General features: G+C 44.7%; 1 protein-coding gene across 1 annotated transcript; it reads right to left on the bottom strand.

Moving 5' to 3' along the window:
• Window positions 1–264: 264 nt before the first annotated feature.
• Window positions 265–27,736, bottom strand: STAM2 (signal transducing adaptor molecule 2). Its single transcript, XM_086465311.1, has 14 exons — window positions 27,688–27,736; window positions 18,535–18,619; window positions 15,561–15,636; window positions 15,246–15,341; window positions 12,319–12,465; window positions 10,583–10,652; window positions 9,645–9,831; window positions 8,726–8,820; window positions 7,929–8,011; window positions 7,667–7,754; window positions 6,802–6,856; window positions 5,993–6,146; window positions 4,267–4,436; window positions 265–4,037 (listed from the first exon to the last, which is right to left on the bottom strand). The coding sequence occupies exons 1-14, from the start codon at window positions 27,725–27,727 to the stop codon at window positions 3,806–3,808; spliced, it is 1,578 nt and encodes a 525-aa protein (XP_086321437.1). The 5' UTR covers window positions 27,728–27,736; the 3' UTR covers window positions 265–3,805.

Raw genomic sequence — 27,736 nt, 5'->3', positions numbered from 1 at the left:
GTGCAATACAATCAAATTTAAAGAGCAGTGTATTTGCTTCCCTTACCATTTGTGGCGAAGCAATTTACCATTTTATGCAAGATTATTCCCCAAGAGTTAACACCCGATACGCAGCAGCGTTCCCTCGCTACCCTACTGACACTTCAGGCACCAGAGCGCCGGTTCCCAATTAGAAGAGCTCGTCAACAGCAGTGAGGAAATGAGAGTTCCTTGTCCTTCTGGCCAGGACTGAACGTCGTATAAACAGAAGACACCTCACCCGTGTTCGTTAACAAACTTTGTTTTATTCGCACCAGGCAATGCACACATATGGCGGACAGGAGGCCAAATGGATTTCCCAACGAAACAGATCCCCTCTTCTTAATACTGCAGACTCTTTAAGATCATTTTCTGTAAGAACTGCGATACATCTATCCCCCGGTGCCCACCCACCTTAAATCCCAGATAAAGGAGAAGGGACCTCGACCTGAGCTTGGAGTTCAGGCGAGCCACCCCTTGGTGGCCAGGTCACTCACTGGCCGACCAGATGTGCCAGTGCCGGCGAAGGGAGCAGAGCTGTGAAAGCTCAGACGTGCTCAGAACCTGCCCCAGCTCTATTTCCTTTCCTCCATTTTTCATTTTTGCTAATTCAAACCAGTTTGAGTCAGGTTCATGTAAAATTTAACGGGTAAGAGCCATAAATTCTAAAGAGTTACGCACTTGTTCAACAGACACATCACAGTGTTCAATGTAAGCAGGAGTAGTGCCTATTATTTCTTAGAAAAGATGCATAGATAAAAACGAGGGAAAAAAATAATCTTCCTATCAGAAAATAATTCCTGCAAGAGATTGCAGCTGCAGCCACGTCCCGCTCAGCTCTGCTTTCTAAGGGACAGCCTGCAGAGGAGCTACACGGTTCCACAAGCCTACGAACACCTACGAACGAAACCTAAAGCAAAATGAACACAGAACATTATTTTTAAGGTTGGCTTGTGACAGAAACCACCCGGCCTTGTAACATGGCGACTTCTGTACCCAACGGAACAGACAACGCGTTTGTGACGGCGAGGCTGCATGAAGACCACCAGTTCTCAAAACGCGTCTCCGCACGGCGACACCGCAGACAAACTCAGCTGTTGCTTTCAGCTGGCTGGAACTTAGACACAACAGGTTGCCAGCTCCTACTAGAAGAAAATTTATCTAGTATTGATATTTTCAACGCCCGTGAAACAAATATATTACAATAAAATTCTCATTATAAAGTTGCACAAATTTCTATGTTAACCATTCAGAGTTCGTATGAAAAAGCAGAAGTTCTCTACCGTGGATTCCTGATACAAAACAGCAGGTAGAAACCTAACGTAGAAATCTGAAGTTAGATAAATCCTTTGGCAGCATGTTCAGTTACAATCAGGCCTTAAAAATAAATATGATAATGTATAGAAGTATGAAGAGAAAAAACAGATCCTATTAACACCAAAACCCTCTGAATACACTATTTTAATAATAATTAAATTATTTTACACTATCTACAAGTTGCATATCACAGAATTAGGAATAGAAGAGATGACAGAACGACAAATCCTGCTTTTAGAAAATTTCAGGCTTTAACAGTATGCATACATGTAGCTGTGTAGAAAATCTCAGACGAATGAGTATATACATTATTTATATTTAATAATGAACTGAGCATAATCAAATCACGTCTGTGTAGCCATCTCCATTTAAGGTACTCTATACATCTGCTGCACCAAAATTTTGAATTCACAAAACCCAACTACCTTAATCTCAATTTGCTAAGAAACATGAAGAATCTAGACAAACGATAGCAAGGCTTAGTTTGACTCCGTACCAACTCGGAACAAAGCAAACTCTTACAAAGAAACCTCCAACCAGTAAGAATTTTGAACAGCAGCATTGAAATTAATTGTTCTTCTTAAAGAAGGCAAGGAACAAGTTACGGAAGTACTTCAGTATTGCAACACGTGTTATTTATCCTAAACTACTTCAAGGGGAAGGATAAAGATAATTTAAAGTCACATCAAAAGGAAAGACAAAATCTTCCTTCCAATTGCACAATCGAAATTAAAAAAAAAAAAAAAGATTTAAAGAGCAGGTACTGAATTCCTTATTGCATAAGCACGAGGCTGCGAATGAATAAGGTCACGATACCAAATAATTAAATGAAGTGTAAAAGAAATGGAGGTGGTGCTGAGCAAAGGGTGGTTTTTATTACTCAACTACAGTCCACAGTCTGGTAGCTCTCATTCGGTAGAAAATGTATACGCCAGACACAGGCATCTGGGAGTTTCGTGCATTTAACCAGGATGATTTTATGAGTGATTTGCTTCTGTTATTTTCCCAATTTAAAGATTATTACTCATCATAAAATTGTTAAAACAGGTACAAATACGACTATGCTAAAGTGAGTAGGTAAACAGCGATTTTTTTTTTTTTTTCCAGAGCTTGAAACAATAAAAGAAAGAAATCCCACATTCCTGAAAGATAATTCAGCTCATCTGCTCCTCTTGTACAAACCCCACCCATAAAAAAGTGCATCAGGGAAGAAATTCTTCGGTTTCTCTTCTTAGCCCCCAAACGGCTCGCTTCCGCAGCGCCAAGGCAACCCTCTTCCGAAGGCACGCCCGTCCCTCTCCCTACGGCACCGCTCCTTGCGTGGAACGAGGAGCACGACCCCACCCACAGAGCGCGGGCGCTCAGCCGCTGCCGCCGGTGCGTCAAACGCACCTTCTCCAAACGGCTCCGAGCTGCTCCGACGGCAGCCAGCGTTCACCGAGAGATGGAGGCAGAGAAAGGAAACCCAAGGGAGGCAAGAACCCCCTGGTCCCACAAAGACCATTCCTGTTCCACTCGGCTCCCCGTTGGAAAGGGAACGAGGCAGGTTCCCGCAGTCCTAAGAAGCTTTAAACATTCTCGAGCCCCCTCCCTTACCACAGGGAACTACGATACTCCTTCGCTGCTAAATACACCCAAAAAGGAGAAGAGATTCTGTACAAGTTTCTGGCTCAGCACCTCGCATCCACAGAGAGCCCACACAGTCAGCTGGGAGCAGCCCCTGCCTGCTCTCGCAACCGAGCCTCGGGCTTGCAGTACCACCTCTGCCAAGAGACACAAGCGAGCTCTAGCAAAACCCTACCTGTTTCCATCAAGAGAAACACATCAGGAGTTCGCTGTAGTTTCTGGGGAAAAAAAAATAAAAAAACCTAACAGGCAGCACTGTAAAAATCTCATTTCTCCTATCGCTGGAGGTACTCGGTCCTCACCGTCACAGCATCAAACCATTTTCCCTTCCAGCTCTCGTCTGCTGCACTCGGGCAGTTGCTCCAGTCACGCAGCGCACACCGTCCCGTAGCGCTCGCTACAGCAGCGCAGGGAAGGCGGTGTCTGAACGGGCAGAGGTTCCCTAAAGCCCCTCGGATAGCAGGATCAGAGTAAGGTACCAGAGGGGGCAACGCGTAACGAGAGCAACCCATAACGACGGTTAAGCATCCTTGAGTGTTCAGAAACACGTTTAAAGGAAAATTATTTTTGGACAGTCTTTTTAACTTAAGATTCACAAGTGGCATTTCTTGAAAGCGCTGAAATAAGGGCTTGAAGTAATAGGAAATTATTTTAAACCACCAGCTAATCTAGTCCAAGCTATCTTTATGCAAATGCTTAACAATCAGATCTGATGCATATTTTTACTGTGCAGTAAGTTGGGGTATTTAGAAGGAAAATATTGATATCCGTGACAGGTATTGATAAAAATCATTACGTCAGGCAACCTTTGTTCATTAATTCAGAAATACGAGCTGGTTTGTTCTTAAAGGAGAGGCTGTTGATGGTAATTTGTTTGTTGCTGTAGAACGGAATGAGCAGGAACCGCCACGGGATACCCTGGTCCTTGAGGCAAACTCGCCGCGTTGCTCTGGTAAGCCGACATATCCACCGACATCCCCATCTGCTGCTGGGTGTAAGCAGCTGCGCTGGCAGCTGACGGAAGGCCAGCGCTCTGGTTCACGTACGTCTGGTTTAACACAGAATCTGGTCCTGGGCTGCAACAGAACGAAACAAATCTAATGCTGACAAGTTCATGCCTATGCATCTGACGAGCAGATTCGCAAAGAAGAGTATGGCTTAGTCCAAAAGCGATCCGTGTATTTTCAAAATGATCAAACAGCATTACTTGTCATTGTAAATATTCCAAGAACACACAACCTCTAGACAAAATAGTAACAATTACTGTCAGGAAGAAGATGATTTAACAGTTTGCTGAAGCAATACCTTAAGTACGCAGCTTGAGCTGGCTGAGTGGCTCCAGACGAATTTATACTTTGAGGCAGAGACCTCAACTGCCCCATCTGATCGGGTCCTAGGCTATAACCTGGGGAGATGGTGACTTGGTGAACACCCTGGATCATGTAGTTCCCACTAGGTGGCTGTACAGGATACGACTGTATATTAAAAACAAACAAACAAAACCAATGTATACCTTTTATTTCCAATCAAGCAGCAGCAAACGCGGCACAGAACACCGCTGCCACGAACAAGCACGTTAGGGCTCTAGGGCTGAAGGAACACCCATTTTTTTTTTCCACAAGGTTCCAAAACCAAACCGCGGAACTTCACACAGCCCGTTTTAAATGGGCACCCTTCATTCCAGCAGAAGGTCCCTTTTTCAGAAATGCACTGCTAACAAGGTCAGCGCTCCACATCCGAACAAAGAACCTTCTGGATCACGTACGTGACCCCTGCCTCCCTCCCCCAAACCTTCTTTCCTTCTCTCTAATTCGCCTCATCTTTAAAACGTTCAATCCTCACGCGTTTTGATGCACACAGTCGAGTAGGAAGATGGGCACCATATGAGGTTTGTTATTTAACACATTTTGGAAATTCAAATGTAAGAAGATTCCAAGACCGTAACACAAAAGGAAAGCAGAAACTTTAGTCTCTTCCATTTCTGGTTTAAGGCGATGCAAGTCTTTACTCTAAATGCAGACAGAGCAGGCGGTGTAACACGCTTAGTCTGCAGAAGCCTACGCTGCTCACTGATTTTGGACCTTGGATAGTGTAGGGACACGGAAGGAACAGACAGTTTTGTCCCCAATAACAACGCTCAGCTCGGCATGGTCAGCATCAGCTTGCATCTGTCACCGCTGGAAGCACGTATCTTGGAAGAAACGGTAAACCCCAGTTGCCTTTTGGCTTAAATTACTTTCTAACCTCCAGATATAATGAATTTTCCATCATTACCAGGAGTTAAGGACACGGAATTACTTTTAACTGACATATTTTCAGATCTAGCAGTTGCTATGGCAACTATTCTTTTCCCACTGAACAATTAACATGAAAGTAAAATTCAATGAAAGTAAAACCACTCATTCTACGCTTTCTCCAAAAAAGATCTTTAAAAATCTCTCTTTCTCCTCCATTTTTGTTTTCTTAGAACATCGATACGGCACAGTAGAGATACTGTAAAACAGTTCTGAGCAACTACACCCCCTAATACAACATGTTCAGTTCTTCAGGGGAAAAAAAAGAGCTAAAAACCAGACTAGTGTTTCTATCTTTAGAAAAAGTACACTGCACTCATGATTAATGCACTAATATTAAAGTTCACTCACATCCCCACTATTAGGTAAGAAGGGTAACATTTTACTTTAAGACTGAGGACATGACTCACAGTGAGAATATCCACCAAGCTGCTGAAACACACAGTTCTAACTGTAAAAAATTAATAATGGAAGGAATCTTTTTGTGTTTTCAATACAGTACCTTTCTGTGAAGTAGGGCGCAATTAACTGCACCTTGTTGTACAAGCAGGTAACTGCAAACTGAAGTACTCTGTTCTAGTGCACAAACGGTATTTTATTCTAAAGGCTATAAAAAGTCATCAGGCAATGTCAGCTTGTTCGTAGGCTAGCAAGAAAGCGTACACTTCCTTTTTGCTGTCATCTTTTTAAATAGAACTCTATATTAGGAAAGTCTGTTTCCAGAAAGGGACACTGACCTGCACGGAAACACCAGAAGATGTAGGTGGGTATTGTGCAGGATGGTGGAGTTTTGAGTAGGCCGAATACATCGGCGTTTCGTTCATCAGCTTGTTGTAGAGCTCCAGAGCTTCTAGAACTTTCACATTCAATTCAGATAATTCTGAATGTTTTCTGTTTCAAAACAAGCAGATGCAAACGCTAAGTTTCTCTAACACCTAGTGCTAGATGGCAAAAAAAGAGTGGTTCATTAAACGGTTCTGAATATGCGAGGAAAAACAACCTTAAAAGGCTGATAGTCCATTTCTTAACACAGCTACAGCGTAAAACTGCCGTTCTGTTTGTGACACCAATGGGACTGGAAGGGAAGTCCAAGCTCTGAACAACTGCCCTTCCCTAGCTGCAGTAGGGCAACCAGCTCCGCAGGCATTAGTTAACGTTTCTTTTCACCCTTAAACAGCCCTCGGAGTCTGAGGGGGCAGGGGTGAAGCCAGCGTCGAACAGATTTTCCTGGCGTGGAGGCCAGTCAGCAGCAGCTGAAAACACCGAGCTCTTGGCAGATCGCAAAGGGCTACAGTCAAAAAGTGCCAATGTAAAATGCACCCGGGAACTTCTGCAGGAAGTTTGGGAGAGCAGCAATCAGATCTCAGTAGCACACCGGCACCTCAGTACCTGAGCGTTAAAACGTAAAGGTAGAATTGGCAAAATTTCCCTCTTGCAAGATTTTTTAGCTTGGGAGATGGAAAAATTGAAAAAAAAAAAAATTACTATAACTGCACAATTTACAGTAAATCATAGTAAGTAAGGCAGAAGCTACGTTGTGGCTCACCTATCTATCTCTTCTAGTTTTTCGTCTATCATCGGACCCATCTGTTGGCAAATATCTGTGAAGACAGAAGCGTCAAGGTAGTTGGTGTCTTGCACAATGAAAAGTTTAAATGCAGCCAAAAAATACTGTCTCCAAGTACACTGAAATAGCACACGAAATTGGAGAGTGCCCCTACTTGTCATGTGTCCCACTCCTCCAGCCCAAAGAGAGGAAAACCACTCTGGTTATTCTGCTCTGTCACCCTCTCTCCTCTTCTCCTCCACCCTCTCCAACAGAAGACTGCTGATGAAACTCACAGAAAATTTTGCATTTCTGCAGAGATCTGAGACCTGCATCTCCTGCTGGAATATCCAGCCTGGGCTGCCTGTGCAGCTCCAGACCTGCAGCAGCACTGCAGAGCTTCCTTCACCTTCACTCTCCCACTCCAGGAACACTCCTCCCTCAACGTACGCTGAAGTCTTATGACACACCTTGAACCCACTGGCTCCTACGTGAACTGAACTTCCTCTCCCTTCCTAGCCCGCGGCATTCCGGAGGCATTTTGACACAAAATTAATTGCTTATTTCAAGCAGAGCTTTGATAAGTGGACGGATCTTGCAAAGATGGGGCGTCGCACACTAGCTGGAAGTTATGCAAATTACTCTGCCGCTGCACATGGGGTTGGCCTGGCAACTATTAGAAAATCCAGAGTTACACATACAGCCCCACGCTCCCACTGTGAAATAAGCTGTTCTGCAGCACACTATTAGTACAGACCACGGTTTCTCTAAGCTTAAAATAAACTCAAAAGAATTTCCAGCTCAGTCCACAAAAGGTACTTGTGAGAAGAAACGGAAAAATTAGCTAACTTAGTGCTCAAAGTACCTTCTGAGTCTAGAAGATCTGGAGAATCAAGCTTTAAATCCGTAGGATCTATACTCTGAAGCACCTGCAATGTTTTATCCATCTTATCCTGAAAGGTGAAGATGAAGAACAGTTATTTCTGAAGCATGGCAGGCCGTTTTAATTTTCAAATTAAAAAAAATTACTGTATACAAAAAGAATTACCCACTAACATTCAGCAACCAAGAATGTTTCAAACAGTGTAAAATCTCAGCAATTTTTTACATTGAAAGTGACTGCATACCTCATCTATATAGACTGGCTCAGGCTCTGCCTTCTGAATTTCTTCTGTGGTATCCTCAGGAACACAAGTTCTGTCCACAGTTGCTGAAAGAACAAACGTTAGTTTCTTTTCTGCAGCTGTGTAACTACACTAACTTAAAATACACCTTTTCTCCTCGCTTGCCATCAGATCTTTAAATGAGAGGAATTTGAGTAAGTACTTTATGCACCTGGCTGCTGGAGAAGGGGAAACGGGTTTGCCTAGAAAACGTTCTGACAAGCCGCTTCCTTTGGGCCGTGGGCCTGATTACGAACCCAGGCCCAGCACGGGAAAGACTCTTGAGTCACATCAGCACCTAAACCCACCTCCAACGCTCGTACAGTTACTTTCAGCCAAGCCGTAAGCGTTAAGATTTATTTCGGTATCGTGAGCATGAACAAAGCTAACAATGTGATCCTTACAAACCGCTGACAGGGCTGTGTTCTTCTACACCAGGTCTGACGTCTGAAAAGAGACTTCTAAGTGGCAACTACTGGATTCCTATGTAATATGTTACTGACACAAAATTACAGTAAATTGAACCAAATCTCTGTAACATTAAAAAGGTAACAACTTAGAAGGGAGTCAGAAGACAGCAACCATTAAAGTGAGCTACAGCAGTGGTAGACGCTTGCTTGCTTGAAACAAGGGTAGGATTTCTCTCTCAATTCTTTCTTCAGGCTGATTTCAGGAAATTATTTCGCTGATGGGCTAATCGGTAACCCCACCACAAGCCCACCTTTCTAAAATAATCTGTCGGCTTTCAGTAGCTAACTTACCCGCCTCAGGTTCCACATTTAAGTCAGAAGTCACAAAATTAGATGGAAACAGTCCTACTCCTCTATGATTTTCACCTTTCCACCAATTGGTGTCACTGGGGAGATAAAGCTGTATTACAAAACTGAACAGTAACCCAGTGCCAGCAACGTATTTTGGGCTTTTGGCAGAAAACCTGGGATACCTAACACATCGTTTCCTTGTGCATCCAACAAGAAAGGCAGAGGAGAACATCTGTAGAGATCAGCAGCCTAGCAGTAAAGCCAAAGCCTGCTGGGGCAGAGGGGTGGGGAGGAGAAGAGGAGGGATCGGGGCAACTAAAATCAGTAGCAACCACTCAAAATGTAACGCAACCCCTCAGTCGAGGAGATGACAGCCCCTTGTAGCTTCAGCTAGAAGTTCACAAGAAGCACACAAATCGGGACTAACAGTACAAACAGAATTAAACCTGGCACAGTCCTTAAATCAGACTGGCGTTGGTGGGGAAGAAGTTCTGCTTCTCAGCTATCACTGGGGCAATGGTGATAACAACAGTAACTGTCTTAAGTATTTTTTCTTCAGTTTTAGCAAATGCGATACTTGATAGCCAGAGATTTCACGATTTCTGGAAGCAGCTGGAATTTAGCACTGCAGCGCATGCGTATGCTCCTGTGACACATGCCATTTTTATGTTGAAAACCACAAACAAACGGGACCTACACCACAGGATGAAATAGCCCATGTCATTCAGGGAGGTTGTCCCTGCACCAAAAATGACTTGAGGTCAAAAACTTGGGCTATGGAAAGAATAGTGGAAGATAAAGGGATTCAAGGGAGGCCAGAGCGACATTTCTGTGAGGGAAAAATAAAAAGCAGAGGAAAATCATCCTATCCTAAGAAACAGTTCTGGAATAAAGACACCTTCATTGGAGTATATTATACCTGTCATCCAAAACAAAAATAATTTCGCCGCTTTTGAAGGTGAGCTCATTGTCCTCGACGGCTTCAAAGTCATACAGAGCTCGCACCTTCCTCGAGTTCTGATTGTTTTGCTGAATTTCTGCAGATGGGTACAAGGATTTAGTTTCCATTTGTTGCTGTTTCTGCTCTTGCAAAGACAATTCGATAGCTACAATTTGGGAAGGGAAAAAAAAAAAAAAAAAGGAAGTTTGTATATCTGCATACAAAGGCAGTTTGCTTTCCTAGTAAAAACAAACAGAAAATCCTTTATTGTTATATTATAAACTCGGTCTGTGTCTGCTCCTCTAATATTTTAAACTTCAAATCTTTGCTCCAAACTACTAGCCCTATTTCACATTGCAACAGCTTTACTCTGCCCTGCAAGAGGATTAAAAGCCGGGACGTAACCACGCACAAGTTATGAACCATTTAGAAACCCCTCTGCTTTCCGCGGCGCAGCGCGCTCCCTGAAGCGGCGCACACACTGCTAACGGCAGCAGCAGCATTAGCACGACCAGAAATACTGATAAATCCTTCACTCCGCCATCTGAACAACAGCAATCATATCCAAGAAAGAGGAGAAAGAATAAAACATGTAAATGTTCCGATTTTTTTAAAGCATCAAGGCGGCGGCTAAAATAAAACGTGTGGTTGCGGAAGGGAAGAGACCAAGCTCTGCGAGGAGAAAGCAGCCACGGAACAACGGGGCAGACACATCTTACACAATGGGGGAGACACATCTTACCCCAACTCCTCATCCACAAGGAAAGCACCTTCATACCATCTTGAATGACACGGTGCTTTAGTGGCTCTTGTTTCCAATTCCGTGCAGCAGGAGAGCACACAAGTGCCTCTCTCTGGGCATTCTAACAGCGCTCCCAGAGCACAAGTCTAACCCAAGGCTGTGACTGGCAACTTACCTTTAGCTATGTCTTCATCTTCTTTGTTCTTACTTAACGATGAGCCATTCTTAGCAGCGTTTGTGGTAGCCTGCAAATGTATTCACACCAGAGCAAGTTCAGGTTACAAAGGAAGAAGAAAGCTCTGTAATGATATACTTTAAAAAACCAGTAGTAAGTTGTCCCTGTTAGCTGCCTTACTGTAGCATTTCATTACTGAATCAAGGTGACCTTCTAGAACTAAAAATTACCACTCTTCCGAATCTCAGCCAGGTTTTACTTTGTTTTCAGCAAGGAACAAAGTAAAATAAATAATCAGATCTAATTTAAATAACAGGTCTCATTTAAATCATTATTTTAGTCTCATTTATTAAAGTGAGACTGCTCATTTAAACGACTACTCCTTCCACCATCGCCCTCCACCACTCCAGCCCTCCCTTCAAATGGGAGGAAAAGCTCTTTGGAGGCCTACATCTGCAAAGGCCCAAGTTACTAAGCAGCAGCCGGACCTACCGAAAAGGGAGATCTCTCTCCGTATCAGAGCAAAAAGCCACCCTCTACCTCTGCTGGTGGGACAATGGGGAGGAAGAGCAAATGCACATCAGCTGGGAGCTGCTGACTTAAATAATACGACTCTCCATGACAGCAGAGTGGAATCATTCCAACAAGCAAACCTTCCCGCACATACCAGGAAGGAAGTCCCAGACGCTAGCCGTGCCTAGGGCTCACCCCAGAGAACAACTCCATACAAGCGCACCAAATACCAATAAACCTCAGCTTTGCTTGTTTGAAGTGAAGTGTATGAGGTAAAAACATCAAGATGTCGTTTTACATGTATTTGTAGGAAAGGAAGCATAACTGGTTGCCAGTATTCTAGATCTTCCATGTTTCTGCCATATGTTTTAACACATATCCTAGATTTAGAAGTGAAAACATCTTTGTGGAGGAAGGAAAGATTGTAAAAGTAAAAAAAAAAAAAAAAAACAACCCTCTGTGCTTGATCTGGAGAAAAGTACACTTCATGTAAGGAATACGTAATAAAAGCTGCAATTCTGATTTTCAGCACTGATCTTCACCTGACTCATAACTAACAAGAAAATATTTAGAAACATCAATAATAAGGCATAGAAAAAAGCCACCTGCCATCAAATCTGCCAGCTAGAAGATCAGGCAGAGCACCCCACCAGCAGTGAATCACAAAGGGTGAGGTCAGGGATTGGAGCACCCCACCTACTGCAGAGCCAGGACGGTTCCCGACACAGGCAGGTAACTGCAGGAACAAGAAATGGGGACTCGGAAGAGGAAAGCATAGCACAGATCCTCTTCCAAACTGTTTCCATTCTAGATATTGCCCTTTGTTTTGCGAGGCTCTGTGAAGAAAAACGAAGGTATGTGCTCCGAGTCAGCAATTAGAACCGTGAAACACCACGTACAAAGCGTGGGCGTAGAACTGCTTCGATTTAAGATGCTGACAGCTCAATGAAGCTCTAAAAATGTGGGGAAGAAAAGAAGGATCTAAACCGAAACAACTCACAAGGGCATCCTGAAGTCTGTTCTTAATTTTCTTAGGAAGGCAAGGACAGAAAAAAGCAGAACGACTATAAGGGAAGCCCAGCATAAGGAGGCAACCGAACTAGAACAAGGATCCGACTCTCCTTTGATTGAAAGCACAACACATCTCCTTTGGACAGCTTTGCATTTGTTCCCTGCCAGCAACAGCAAACCCAACAGCACCAGTATCCCAGCTTAGCTTTTACCTGCGATCCAGCGGCAGGAAAAGTTACACCTTCTTCTTTTAAAGACTTAATAGTCGCAGATATTAAGCTACACTGCGGGTCTTTCTGAAATTCTTCCGACCACTCCACCATTAGAGTTTTTAGCTTTTCCGATACTTTTGGATGAGCCTAGAAGACAAAATGGCATAGAAAGAACAGAAAGAGTTGTTCCTTCTCAGTAAAACTTTGTTACCCAAACCATTTTACTATAAATATCCTCAATAATTGCCTTGATTAAGAAAATTTGGAAAACAAAGCCTAAAATACATGGTCTTTTACACAGGGATTCTGATATGACAGACAACATGCTGAGCTCCTGGAGCATCACCCCGTCATCGGAAAGCTGGCATGGCAGTTTCCAGCACCGCTAGCCCAGTGCGGCCACAGACTGCAGGTAGTTCAGACTGCCCCGATTCTACCACACCACTGGTTATTGTAAATCAGGGCTCCCTCAGCCCTTACGACAATCCTCTGAGGGAAATTCTCTTGCACAGCCAAAGCTTAGATCTTGCAGGCAGCTCATCTACCTATACTGCTGTTACCTGAGTGGAGCCAATTATAGGTGGTTAATGAACAACTAAGGAAAACAACTGACAAACTTTTTGACTTTTCAAATGTTAGCCTGAATTCCTCCAAAACTATTGAGGTGGAAACATGGGTATCTACCACGCTTACCCAAACTTTTCTCCACCTCTCTTAGTTACCCTCCATTTTACCTCAATTTCCTCTTCATTACTTCTAATTTGCCTTGTTGTTCCCCTCCCAACCATCTAAGTCGGTCTAACATAAGCTACTGTTTTTCCCTACAAGACAATACACCTTCCCTACCTCTTATGGCTTCTGCTGTCTTCTCCTCAGATGCTAGAACATTTTTCTCCCTGTTGACTTCTTGAGTGCCAGGATCTCACAAAAAACCTGATCTTTGTACCATCTCTGTGTGTATATATATATATAAATATATACATAGATGTCTGTCTGTCTCCTTGACTCAGCCTCTCTCACAAAAAAGAACTGCGCATTATGCGCTAAGTACGGTGCCACCCAGCTCCTGTGACACGCTATACTATTAGCTCCTGAATCAGGAACCGAGGTCTGGTAAAGGAAGATACTTGCTTGGAGTGGGGGTAAACCCAAGATCAGGTTTGAGCTTTGCCTAAAATTCTTCTGGCTCCCACATTCTTCTTCAGTGCAAAAGGGCCTCTACAGCTCCCCTTCCTCCACAGGACTTAGAGCTACTCTAAATCCACACAGGACCACTGATTTAATTCAACACTGCAAGTTTGGTGTGCTAACCACCTCACCCAAAGTGATAATCCACCTTCAGAAAAGCAGGTCAGTCATGGATTGCTGTACCCTAAAGAACACCCTCCAGAGTACACCTCAGTGACATTAAACATCAGCTCCTGTTAATCCCGGAATCACGCAACAGCCTTAACAAATTTATCAGAGCAAACAGAGCAACTCTCCAGTAGAGCAGCTAACAGCTGCTAAGGTCATGCCAACACTGTGAAGTAAAACACGGGCCAAAGCACTTCAGGCCGCATCCACCTTCTGGTTTTTTTGGCAGCTGATGAAGAGACTGTCGTTTGAACCCAAAGCATCCAAACTGACCTCGGGATGCCTGCTGGGGAGTAAGGGTTCTGGGGCTGCCGGGCTCACCTACATCTGCTTCACTCGGCCTGTCTGGGTAAGAGCCTGGGACTGCACGAACGCAGCGCGCGGCCAGGGTTCCTCACGGGAGGGCAGCTCAGGTCACGCTGTAAGCCTGCGCCTCACGTGTAAGCGGGTGCTGAACACTAAGAATGCTGACAAGCTTGGGCTCAAGCAGGCATTGAATTGAAAGAAGAGATGTCGCTCGATAGGCTCAGTATCAGCACAAAGACATTTGTTACACTTGTCTGAACTGATTTTCTTTTGGAGAAAAGGGAGAGAGAACAATTTCATCTGCCCTCTGAAGATTATTCCTCCAAGCGGGCCAGGGCCAGGGGGTAAATCCTAAGTACTTCCCGACAACAAACCAAATTACGCTCCGGTAGACCATTCTTCAGTGGGACTGGAGGTTTGTGTTTTACGTCCACCAGTGCTGTCAGACCATGAAGGTCAATGTCCTATTTCAGAATGGACCATGGCTAATGAGAACAAAGGGGAGGACTTTAAGACCTATTTTTCCACACAAAGTGAGAGAGAAACAGAAGAGCTGTGAACTCATTTTGCTTCCCAGCAATTTTATTAGTTTCCTTAATTGCTTTGCTCCACCTCTGATGATTCCAGGCCTCCCATATATTTGAAGACTAACTTCTTTTTAACCCATTAGCCATTTTTGTCTTCAACTGGAGCAGTAATTAGGGGAAAGCTGTTTCTGCTTATTCAATTCGTTACATCCAGATTTAGATCCCATCAGCTGCTTGACCCTAACCATTTAGGTCTTCCTTTCTTGGTTACCTCCTCATTCAGCATTCTGAGAACCTCTGCAAACTAATAAGGTCGTCTCAAGACCTTACCCTTTTCCTTGTAAAAATGTAGTTTAACTTTCTCACAGCCTTCCCTTTTCACTTCAGCCCATGAATTTCATTCAAGCCAAAGAAAAACTCTCTTCAAGAAAAGCTGCCTTCACCATTATCAAATTAATTGAGCTTCAGAAGAGTCACAGATTTTAATTAAAATTACTCATGTAATTCTGTAAAAATTTGGAGCAGGTATTATCAGCCTGTCACTTCTTTCATACATTCTATTTTCACAGCAAAGATTAAAGCACACGACAGCCAGGAGCATCTGCAATTGCACCAAAACGAGAAAATGCATATTAACTGGAACGTTAGTTTTGCCAATCCTCTGCTGTGCTGAGACGAAGCAAAGAAGTTATCAAAATAATTCTCCCCCAGTACATGAAGTTACGAAAAATTAATTACCTTATTTATTATACCTCGAGCTTCGCTAGCAAAGTCACGAGAACATACTTCCAAGTGAAATACTTTTCCACAGTTTGATACACAGGCTCCTAAAAGCTGACAACAGAAATACAATTGTGAAAACGTATGACAACAAGGAAAAGAATCCAAAGTAAAAGCATACATCAAGGGTTAAATTTAAGCCCTTGTTCAGCATGCACACGCTGACTGACTTCTGCTGAAGAGCTACAAAGGTATTACTTGACCAGCACACGTCTAACAGCTGCAGTACGTAACAGAACAGGAAGGGTTTTGAAAATAGCGACAGTTACTCACTGTAAGTGCTTGCAAAGCCACATGGGGAACTTTATGATTTACTCTCTTCATGATGGCTTTAAGGCAATCCTTTGCTCTGAAAAAGGAACACAAACTATTAGCGATAAATGTGACTGACATGATCTGTGGAACGAATGATACCAGAGATACTCAAGTCGGGCGAGCAAACAAAAGTGGGTCTGTTGAAAAAACTGTAACCCAACCTAACCTTTCCCCAGAGCTAGTCTGAAAAAATATTTAACAACTTGTTTGTTCTTATATGTGCATTGGGTTGGAACAGACTCCACTGGCATTTTACATTAATTTCCGTAAAACTGCTGACAGGACAGAAAGGGAGCAATTGCCATTAAGTTAAGGAAATGGCTTTGAAATGGACAATGAAAGAAATGTCTACATAAAAAAAAAAAGAATGAGGAGCAGCGATGATTAAATAAATGGTTATTTTACTGGCTACTGTAAAGGGTCTCTACGGATTTAATTTAAAAAATCATGCTCACAGGTTGTCAGCTCTTGGATCCCATTTGCGAGACACTAAGGACACAAAGAGTCTATAATTTGTTTCAGCAAAATCTGAGGTAAGTATAGAGTAACGATCAGCCCCCTAAATGTTACTCTACTAAGAAGTCTCGCACCTAAGGTGAGCATTAAGGGCATGCACCAGCTACACGGGCTGAGGCACATGTAAGGTTTCATGAACCCTCTAGACCCACGAAACCCCTGTGTAACGAGCTGGCGCAGGCTCTTTACAACAACTACCACCACCTGCAGCGTCCTCCAGCTGCCGTATCGCCAAAGCACAGACCTGCCTCCCCAGCGCTGCGCTCCTCCGTGTGCGACCCCGGCACAAACCACCTCTGCTCCTCACCACCGAGGCCCTGGCTCCCCCCTCGCTTCAGGCAGGCTCAAGCGAAAGCCGCTGATGAAAGCCGTGGGCCAACAACCCACCGTCCCTTCCTACGGCAGTGCAGGCCCCCGCCCGCCCTGGCGGAGGCTTTAGCGGTCACGCAGTGCCTGGATCAGCGGCCTGATCCGGCTGAGCATGACAGTGTTCAGCCAGCTCTCTGCCAAGATCAGATTCACCAGGATTCCGTCACACAAGGGGCTACAGGAAATACCTGACAACCCTCCTCAACACCAATTCTCCCTCCTGTCAATTTAAAGTCATCAAGGAATTGCAACCTCGGGCTGAGCTTAAAAAAAAGCTCGAGCAGAAACAAAACCAAAACTGCTTCACTCCTGACATTAAGAAGGTGTTTGTTTCAATGTTTTGTTTCATATCAAAGGGTGTCTGGCTCAAGGCACACGTGCACAGCAACCTGCACCTGCATCCACATTTCGGTTTAGAGCAGTAGTCTGGTTTGGAAAAATCTTCCGAGCCTTCCCACGTGCTGCACATTCAGCTCACCAGGGAGTTCTGTGCACGCAAGTTTATTTCCTTTTGGAAGAAACGACGCCAGAAGCGCCAAACTGCTCCGACCTCTCAAGGAGCCGCGGGCTCAGCGCCAGCGCCAGCACCTGCAGGCAAAGCTGCACCGCCGCCGGTGCGGGTGTTGAGTGTAGGAGAGGAGATTAAACCTGTTCGGAAGGGGGGAAGCCCCAAACCGCCTGAGCTGCCACTGGGATGGCTGCAGTGGCTTCGGTACCAGCCGCTCTGGTCCAGTACCCCGGCCCTGCTGTTCCGAGTGACATCGCCAGGGAGGTCTGGGGTTAGCCCTGACGTCGTTAACATACACACAGTCCAACAAAGCCCACGGACTCCTTGTTCAGCCAGGTATTCATTTCAGGGTAGGCAACAATATTTACCATTTTGAGAAGAGGCTCTTAGTGAAGGGCAGGAGGGAAGAAAACTACAGAAAATTGAAATGAAATATGCTAGCAGGAGCAGCATCTAAAATTCCAAATTTATATATACAAATTTCTATTTGTATATACACAGAATATATTAGGACTTAATTACATATTTTATATATATAGCTACATCTTTTGCATGTGTAATGAAAATAAACCCTAATTTTTATTTTTATTTTTATTCTTACAATCTCACCTCCTCCAAAACAGGTCGGTTTAAAACAGCTCCCTCCTCAAAAGTCTCTTGGTACCAAAAAAAAAAAAAAACAACCCAAAAAAACCAACCAACCAACCAACCAAAAAACCCAAACCCAGAATAATTTTAATGAAGTACTCAAAGGACATTCTACACTGTTTTTCTTCAGGACTGAAGATTCCCACATTGCATAGATTTGCTATTATTCCCCATGGGAAGTAATTAATTAAAAAACCCAACAACTTTCTCAGTGCAGTAATCTTAAACGTTATATAGAAGTGATAAAATTTCTAAAAACTTAGAACTTAAGAACTCAGCCTATGCACTTATTCAGGTTTACTTCAAAATTTAAAAGCTGTTCTCACCCAAAAAGATTACCTTAAAATTCAGCAAATACTTTTGGCCACTATAGGATCACTGAACTACCACCTAGGTTGCAGTATCACCACTCAGGCTAAATCGATGCAAACGGATCTGTCTTTTAATTCCAATTTTTTCCCCTTTCTCCTCCATCAGTCCCACTCTTCCTAACGAATACACACAAATTCCTCATCATAAATACCTAACTGTCCTAGCCAGATCATTTTCTGCAGAGAAACTAGTTCACTTTTTCCTGCTGGCACACTTGCTTCTCAGAATTTATGCAAGATCATTAAATATGAATAACTTGGTCTACTGTGCAAAACTCCACAAAAACTGGAATGCGCTCAGCATACACAAACTGCTCTCCTAGAAATCCTGTTGGAACACTTCTTTCCAACAATTTTAAAGCCAACTACAGAGAGTTGTAGAGCTTGCAGAAGTGTCAGATTGGTGGCACTCTTTGCAGAGCTGACTACGCCGAGCGTTTTGAGCGGCGTTCTCTCTGACACGGTATTCTTCTTCACAGGAACATGAAATTACACGCTGTAACGCCGAGACACAGCTTACCCATTGGGAGTACTTCCAACTTTGTCGCAGATATCCAGAATAAGACCCCAGTCCTCACTGGTGTTACATTCATTGGTAGCTTTTTCTATAAAGAAAAAGAAGATTGATTAAATGCAATACCCTGTTAAGTTCAGATTCTAGTCAACAGACACTTCCTCAGCCGTACCAAGAAAGGAAACTCCACACACACACAATACCAAGAGGCAGTCTTCTCCAGATTAGCACCAATTCTTGCTATCTTGAACCCAAGTACAGTCTTCAGCACTGGGCTAACAGATGTGATAAGTATTTAAAAGTTCCAAAACCAGAAACAGCTCTTGAAGTGTGATGTTGCAAGTGATGCAAAAGAAACTGCTCTTGTGCAGTTTGTGTAGTGACTTCAGGTGTAAGTCTTAGACCTACCCTGGAGTTTGCTCAAGATCTTCTAACATTTGCATGCCATGAAATATTTCACATGGATGTTCCAAGGGGAAATCCAAAAGAAAAATATCTCTTTAGGACTCTAAGGCAAAGCCACCTCCTCATTCAACACATTCACTAAAATATTTTTTCCTCCTAGATTCTTCAGGAGATCTAAACGCCACAGCAAGTGTTGAGAAAAATAACCGGCATGGAAGGATTAATTAAAAACACAGAACGGGACAACAAAACCCAGACTGCTCTATCAAGAGAATGCATACTTAATACTTGCAACTTCTCACTCAAAATATTAACTAATAAGGCTTAATGTTGTTTAATTGTGCTTTCCTTTCCAGTTTTTATTGCAGCCTTGTTATTTTAATCAAATGTAAATGTTATAGTTCTATTAAAATAGCTTACAAACAGCATATTAAATATTTTATACATGGCATCTGCTGCCTTCGGATTTAATTTTAACCTGCCAATCTAATATTTTAAGTAAACTCAAAGACAAGTGCTTTTAGATTTTTATGTTATGTATTAAAACCATCAGCATGCACTTCATAATCATGGCAATATCATAATCAGTACTTCCACGGAACTTTACTTTGGCAAGAGAAGCCACTAAATCCCTTTGGGACCGAGCATTTTAAAGACTGTTTAGTGGATTAAAGCGGAACATAGCGGTCACTCGCTACGAACGTGGTGGCGTTCCGTCACAGCAGCTGGTCCGAAATGGCAAGGTTTGCTGACAGCAGTACTACTGCAGGATAAACCCAATTTCATGTGTGCAATTAAGCATCTTCTCTGATAATCAGCTTCATTACTTAGTTTTGCTGTTGAAAGTTGCAACAATACTCGGGCTGGCTCAGCAGAATGGCTTCCACAAAGAAACCGCAAGCATAGCGGCCAGCAGTGCCCCTAAACCCCCTTTTGTCACGCATGTAAAAGCAGACCAAGGAGGAGGAATGGAAATTTGTAGTTTTGGCCACGGGTTATCTTCACAAGCACAGACTAGCTATTTAAGGGAAGCAAATACCACATGAAAGCACGTTCCTACCGCACAAACCTTCTTAAAAACTTACACAAAAAGGACATAATTGTTAAATTTTTTTTAAGTGCATCAGTATTTCTAGGACACTAAACAAAATTCATCGCTTGTCCTTGAAAATAAATGTGCACCTGCCATTTTAAATACTTTCATATTCAATTTATTAAAAAAAAAAAAATAAAATCAAACCAAAACAACCCCAATAGGCACATTTCCTGGCTATGGGAACCGTAAGTACTGAACAATCACGAAAGAACACCAGGTTTGGTGCACACAACTTCAGCCTGCTGTTTCCTATGAAGCTCTGCCAGCTAGAACCGCTGTTTAAAGGCATCGCCTTGCACGTCTCCATCCCCAGCGGGGTGAACCCTCCCACCCAAACTGTCAGTCGGATGAATCCATCCCATCCAACAACAGCAGCTGTCGGTTGGGCCAGCTCTCTAACGACAAATAGCACCAGTGCCTACCAAACAGACTGGGCACGTTATTTAACAGCACTGCCTGGTGACACCCTGATCAGAAACCTGTCTCCCCTCTGAAACTTCTGGAATATTCTAGAGATGCCTCTTTCCACATGTCCCCCTCTTCTCTGAGCAGAAAGGGAGCAGCTAAGAGTAAACAGTAAGAAACGGCAGTAGGTCAACAAAAAGGCCCGGAAGCCAAGAAAAACGGAGGTTGTGTTTCACACCCGAGTCCTCAGACCCACGAAACGCCCCGAACAGCGGTGCCCAACGCCACACTTGGGCTCTGCCCGCCCTCAGCAGCGCCCTCTGGCTCGGGAGGCCGCAAGCTGGAGTGCTTCGATACGGGTGGGCACCACGAGCGAACAAGCCTCAAGACAGGTACTGTCACACGTCTGAGCTTTGCTTATTGTTTCATACACCCCAAACCCCGACCTCCAAACTTTCCTCTTCCTACACTCCCTCCTCTTTCCCTCCACTACTCTCCTTTCAAAATGGGAAGCAAATCAAATTGGGTGTTTCACTTTAAAACAAAACCATAATTGCACCCACAAACTACACGCAAGATGCTTTGAGAGGACAGACCTATCTGATTTGCTATGAAAAGCACTCTCTTTAAACTATCACAGCAAAGAAACAAGCTGACATAGATCCTCAGACCTAAAAACACGTAGGAAATTTAAAATTACCTTGATGGTTTACAAGCCAGTCAAATGCAAGCTTGTAAACTGACCCTGCGGTGCAAACACTGCGAAACCAAGCACCTCGCTTTGCACATGCTGAGCCAAAAAAAAAAAAAAAAAAACAGATTCCCCCCAAAGAGTGCCAGGTAAAGAACGGGGTAAACCAAGTGCAGTGGTGCAGCTCTGCGGGGCTCCAGCTCTTTCGGCCTGCCAGGACCCATCAACAGCTCTCCTCCCCTTATGGTGCTCGTTATGTTGACAAAAGCACTGCTTTCATCCTCTACCAGAGACTCAAAACCACTTGCCAGAGAATATATTGAAGTTTTCCTGGACCCTTAGAGGAAATCACGATCAGCTTAGCCTCCCGCGACAGAAAGCGTCCCGTGCTACCCGGGCCAACTCTCCCACTGCCGACACCATGTCTCAATGTTTTACCAGGCTTCACCGAGAAGCTTTCAACTCCACACCTTGAAGAGCAGCAGAGCTACCGCAATGCTTAGCACGACTGACTCGCAGCTCCATGCTTTCCCCTCCTCTCCCCGAGCCAGCACGCTCGCACATGGAGGCATTACCAAGCACAAACTCCCTCCTCTTGGATCCACGCAGCCTGTTCGAGGAGCAGACGTGGTGCCGGTGAGAATACGACGGCTGCCCTACGGCAAACTCGTACCACTTTTGAGGTTTTCCTCCCTGCCAGCACAACAAATTTAACAGCATCTGTTTTTTGCTTAACATGAGCTCCAGCTGAAGGATAATCTTGAAGGACAGCTACTTCACAGATGCCGAGACATGGGCTTTGATCAGAAGAAGCAGATGTGGGAGGATGCCTTTTCCAATTTTTTTTCAGTGCTGAGAGAATATAAACTTCAAAAAAAGCGCCATGACTGATACTCTGTAAATACATCCAATTAATAAAGGAACACCAGACTTGAGCTTACTTTTACAGAAGTAACAACAAAAGCCAAATACGCTGCTTCTTACTGCTGGCTGGTGTATTTTTAAAAACGCACAAAGAATTAAGAAAAAACCCACAACTAATCATTTTTAACTGGATCGGTTCCCTGATCCGATTTGCCATGCAGCTGCATGAAAAACTATGCCAACACAAGAGAGGAGATAGCACTAAAATGAGCAGCTGGGAAGGGGATGGGAACTGTTTACTGATATTACTGCCAAAAGAAGAAATGCTTGTCAAGCTACTGCCTTAAAACACTGCCACCAGCTCTTCCAGAAAAGAAGGCTTCACCACGGTGTGCTACGGTCAAGTTTTTCAGGACACTCCCTCTACCACACGACATCCAAAAGGACCGCTGCATCCGAAAGGAAAGCTGCACTAGTCCCAGCCCAACCGCGCTAGTGCTTTCCCCTTTCTCACAAGAAAAGGCTGGATAATACACAGAAATAACACCAAAAGACAGGGAAAAAAAAAAAATACTGTGAGGACTACAACCGGGCAACACGTGGCAATCCTCAACAGCATTCCTGTTCATGTCCTGTCAAACGTCAAGCCCTCTGTCTGCGAAGATGCTGGCGTAACGTCGAAGACGCGCGTTCGTCATGAAGCGTGCGAGTGCACGGTCCCTCTCACAGGCCTGGCACCGCCAGGCAGAGCTCGCAGCCTCCTCACCCTGCAGCTTTCCTACAGCGTCCCTCTGAGCGACGCGCAGCCAGCGCTGGGATCCCTCCGGTTCGCCAGTGCAAAAGCAACGCGCCCCACTTGTAGCGCAAGGCAGAGTTCTGCAGATGTGGTGGGATCCATAGTCACAACGGCAGGAAGCAAGGAAAGCAGCGAGAGCAACCAGGGGAATCTCAAAATACCTCCATGAACATGAAAAGGAAGAGAATTGCGGGAACTCACAGCCCCCAGAATTCCCCAAGCGTGATCTGGGCACCCCAAAAGTTCTGCGGAAATCTCTGCCAAGGTCACCAACGTGACACTTTGATTCCTACCAAAAGTTTATCCCACCATTACACAACATAAATCTCTCGCTGACTGCTTCTGCTGGAAATCTATACCCCATCTAAGATACAGCGTTAGCATTTGACACTGACACAGCGAAATCAGCCATCCCGGTCTGATGACAGCTCTACCTCTATGCTGCCGAGCACGTATGACCTTCAAACTTGCAAAATATTTGGTATTTCGGTCCTCAATTCCCTTGAGCCAAGCTTGCCAACAAAGCCAAACAACATGTCAGTAAAAAAAATAATAAAAATACTAGGACGTCATATCTTTCTTCCACCTGTGTCAGCTTTTGTGCTAGAAACAGAAAACAAGCACTCAAGCACTGATTTATCAAACTTTTCAATTTGTTATGGCATTTGGTAAAGACTGTGGTCACTAAAATAAAAAATTTTCTAGAGACTGATTTGCCCCCTGAAGCTACATGAAATAAAATCACCTAAATATCTCAACTTTTACACAAAGCCATCCTAAGTATGTGAAAACGGCGTTCAAACGTGAGAAGTGAAAGGTAAAAAAAATTGAGACCTACTCCAAACTGCTGTTTTGCAGAAGATCAAGCAGAACCATAGGGATGAAAACCAGAAATTTAATCCCACACAGCTTCATTTGTTTATTTTTACCTTTGTATAGCCAAATTAGACAATTCTAGCTTTGATTTAATAGTGATTATAGACACGCTGTAGTCATATGACTCGTGCTTCCAGTAACACTGCACAGTCCACTCGGTCCTTGCTGAAAAGTCAACCCCTCTTGTCATGACCCCAGGTAGTGAAAATAACTTTTTGCAGTGTAAATCCAGTTCACTGAGTAGGCTTTTTGAGATACGCTTTTTGCTTAAAAAGTGAGTCTGACATTTTGTTTCACTGAGCCAATTGGCCAATAACCTGAAAAGCAAACAATTCTGTTTGCCAGGCAACCTGCAAACTACAAGAAAAACACTGAAAAGACTAGGGAGGAATTAACAGAGACTCTAGAGCCTGGAAGCACCAAAATGAAAGCTACCATCGGTCACACACTATATAATAAAAAATCCCTCATAATATCATTAAAAACAAAAAAAGTGAGGCTATGATATATTTAAAAAATAACCAAGGAAGGGGTGGGGGAGCAGACAGTAACAATCTCAAAAATGAGATAGAAATGCCATAAAACTGCAGGCTTGGAATTCAGGAATTTTGGAATTCAGGTCAGTCAAATTAAGGTAAAGTCATGGACTGAAGACTGGAAAATATTGTCCCTACATTTCAACAAAAAAACAAACACCCAAGCCACACCTGAAAAAACCCCAACCCCATTAGCTTGTCCCCAAATACTTGCAAGACTTTAGACCAAACGCTGAAGACAAGAATTATTAGAGACTGAGAAATGAAGGGGAAACATAGTGAATTGTAGCAGAAAGCAGCTACTCTCCCAGGCAAGGACATCTTATCAAGGACGAATCCAACATCAATTGTCTGTTCAGATCTCAGAGAAACAGTCCATGGGATGTCACGTGCAAGTTACGGGCTATGGTTCTTGGATGGCGCTAACGTAAAGCATTAACGAGGGTGGGGAGAGTTTACTCCCTGAATGCCTCAAAATCCGCCTTGAAATCACTACTACTATGTCCCGGCTGACCCTGACAGCAAGGGTGAGGGTCTCACAGGGAAGCTAGCGGAAGGTATCGCCAATAAAAGGAAACGCTAAAACACAACATCAGGGGAAATACAAACCCTTGAGGTCTGGATTCGGTAGAAAAAGGTAACAGGTAGTAGGACAAAATGCAAATTCACACGGTCAGAGTCAATAAAAGATTTCTCCCAGAAACAAAGTGCTTGAAAACCAGAGGGGAACAACGAGTACGCCACGTTCCAGCACAAGAGGACACAGGCCACCAAGGTAAAGCAGCCACAAAAAGGCAAACACAATCCTAGAATGAAACAGGCCAGGTCAACACTTCAGCAAAGCCCAAGGAAACGTGAAGTGCTACTGTGCAGGTTACCAGCGAGCCACGACGCGGTGTGCGCTCCTGGACGCCAGTCAAACCACACCGAAAAACACTTCCTGCTCCCTTGACCATGTCAACAGCCTTAGGAAAGAAGGCGAACTAAACAAAAGATGAAAGGGAATAGCCTTGATCTCTAGTGAAGGAGGAAGTACTTCAGAGATGAAGGTTACTCAAGAGGAAGGACAACACTGGGAAAACAAGCGCACATGAACGAACTGTGACTAGATTTGGACAGGAAATTAAAAAGCTTCCACCACTCTAAAGCAGTGAAGTTTTGGGGTATCCGCTCAGTAACAGATGAAAGAAACCACGCTCCTCTCAACCGCTCCTCCACAGGTTAATCTCGTGACGCCACCAAAGCCACCAAAGCCGACGCCAAGGCACTAAGACCGCGCAGCTCTGCCGAACCCCAAACACACGGGCTCCGAACCAGGAAAGCAAAACCAGCTGGGGCACAGCAAAGGCACGCTGACCTCCATCCCCCCACGGTGCCCCGAGACAAGAGCAGTGCGAGACGGGTGGTCTGAACCCAACCACCTCCCTGCTGGCTGCCAACAAACGCGGGGTCCTGCTCTTCCCATCACCCTTCGCCGGCGCGTCCTGCTCCTCTTTTTCACCACATTTCACAGCCTTTGCTGAGCAGATTCAAGTCACCCAACTTCCCAACTCATCACCTTCGTAGATGATCCAGCTCACAAGCCAAATACTTTCTCCCGGAAAACTAGTTTTCTGCCAAGAAGAGTTGAATCAGCTCAATGGTGAATAAAAAAAAAAACCCAAACCACCCCAAAACCTGGGTGGATGGGACCATGGAAAAGGATCCCTCCTTTCCAGTAGCATCAGGCCACCAGCAGGGCTCAACAATTTTCTTGGTACGTACCCTTTTTATTTTTTAAATGAAGACAACAAAATGTAAAAGAAGTTAAATCCTGACAGATACCTATTAAAAGCATGAAAAACCACTCAGGTAAATACTGCAAGTTACAGACTACCCCCATCTGCTAATCTGATATTCTGGATAGTCTGATTTACAATGGAATAATAATTTTTTAAAAAGCTCCTAAGGGCAAACAGATTTGTTCCTGGTAAGATTCAGCCTCAATAATTACAAAGTTCCTGTTCTGTGGTACTCGTTTAATCGCAGTACGGGCAGTCAGTTACACTCAGCGTACACAAGGCAAAATTCAAGAACCTGCAAGCGAACAGACTGCCACTTTTCAAGTACAATAGTGTCTAAGTTCTTGGAGCATTCAGGTCTGCCAAAGAATTCTGCACAGCTGTGAGAGTCTCCCGTTCAAAAGGTCTTCCCTTGCGCAAATCCATTTGTTAGAGCCACGTGAAAGGTAAGTGGCAAATCACACATAAACGTCACAAGGTATTTGAAATAACTGCATTATGTGTCACTGGTCTGGCAAGTTCCTACCTTCACTTCAGTCATAGGTGAACATTAAAACTCTCACGATGGTTTGTGAAAAGATAGAAAGAAAGGGAATGGTTTTATTACACAAACTTTGCAGACACGTTAACAACTTGTACTCAATGAAAATGAGATGGTGGGGTAATACGGGCACTCACAACAACCTCTTCCATCTGGATACTTCCCACCCTTGACAAAAATCCCAAGAATGTTGAATTCTTCTCTTACCTAAAATTCCAGCACAACAAGAAATGTCAATCTGACTCTGGTATCTAGCTTAATTGCATTTTCCAGTGCTTCGATTCAGAACAGGCATTGTTTAAAAAAAAAAAAACGGAAAAAAAAAAAGCAACACACAGACCAAGTTTACGTGTGCTGCTTAAGAGAGCACAAGACAGAGAAGCAGAAAACAACTGAGTCATCAGCTTCATCCTGTCGATGGCACCAACTCCAGCCAAAGTTGCCTCATGGCTTTGTAATGGGAAGAAATGTCAGCCCAGGCTGAATGCAAGCGACCCCGCATCAGCCTCTGGACGACGTCTTAGTACCGGGTACTGAAAGAGGCATCAAAACAGGTCCCTCCTGACATCAACGGGGCTGGTTTTCACCAAAACAAGCCTCACATACCTCCGCACTCCCCTGAAAACCGAGCAACACCAGGTGAAAGGCGGGAGGTCACAAGACCCCTCCAAAACATCCCGTAAAACTCGAGAAGTTACAGCACAACGGGCCGCAAAACGCTTCCTTACACCGCTGAGCCCAAACGGGACCAGCCAGCGCCCGGGCCCGCCGGGCTGGGGCACCCGAGCGGCCCCACTCCCCCGCAGAGGCCACGCCACTGAGGGAGCCCCAGGAGGGCCGGCCGGGCCGGCAGCACGGAGCCGGGCGTACCGGGACCCTGGCAGAACCACCACGGCGGGTTTCCCCCGAGACTTCGTGGCAGGACCGCCAGCAGCTCCAGCGCCCCGGGGCCCCACGGACCGGCTACTCACCGAGCAGGCCGCTTCTACCACCGACCACCGGGAGCCCAGGGCCTGCCGCAAGGAGGAGGAGGAAGCCGCCGCCCCGGAGGCACCGGGCCGGCCAGCCAGGCCCAACCGCCGCCGCCCGGCCTCCCCGCGCCCCGCCGCCCGGCCTCCCCGCGCCCCGCCGCCCGGCCTCCCCGCGCCCCGCCGCCCCGCTCGCTCACCCACGTCCTGCTCGAAGGGGTTGGGGGCGAACAGCGGCATCTCGGCAGC

This window comes from Leptosomus discolor, chromosome 5 (genome assembly GCF_034619465.1).
Source record: "Leptosomus discolor isolate bLepDis1 chromosome 5, bLepDis1.hap2, whole genome shotgun sequence".
Lineage (NCBI taxonomy): Eukaryota > Metazoa > Chordata > Aves > Leptosomiformes > Leptosomidae > Leptosomus > Leptosomus discolor.
This window is presented reverse-complemented; position numbering and strand designations above follow the sequence as displayed.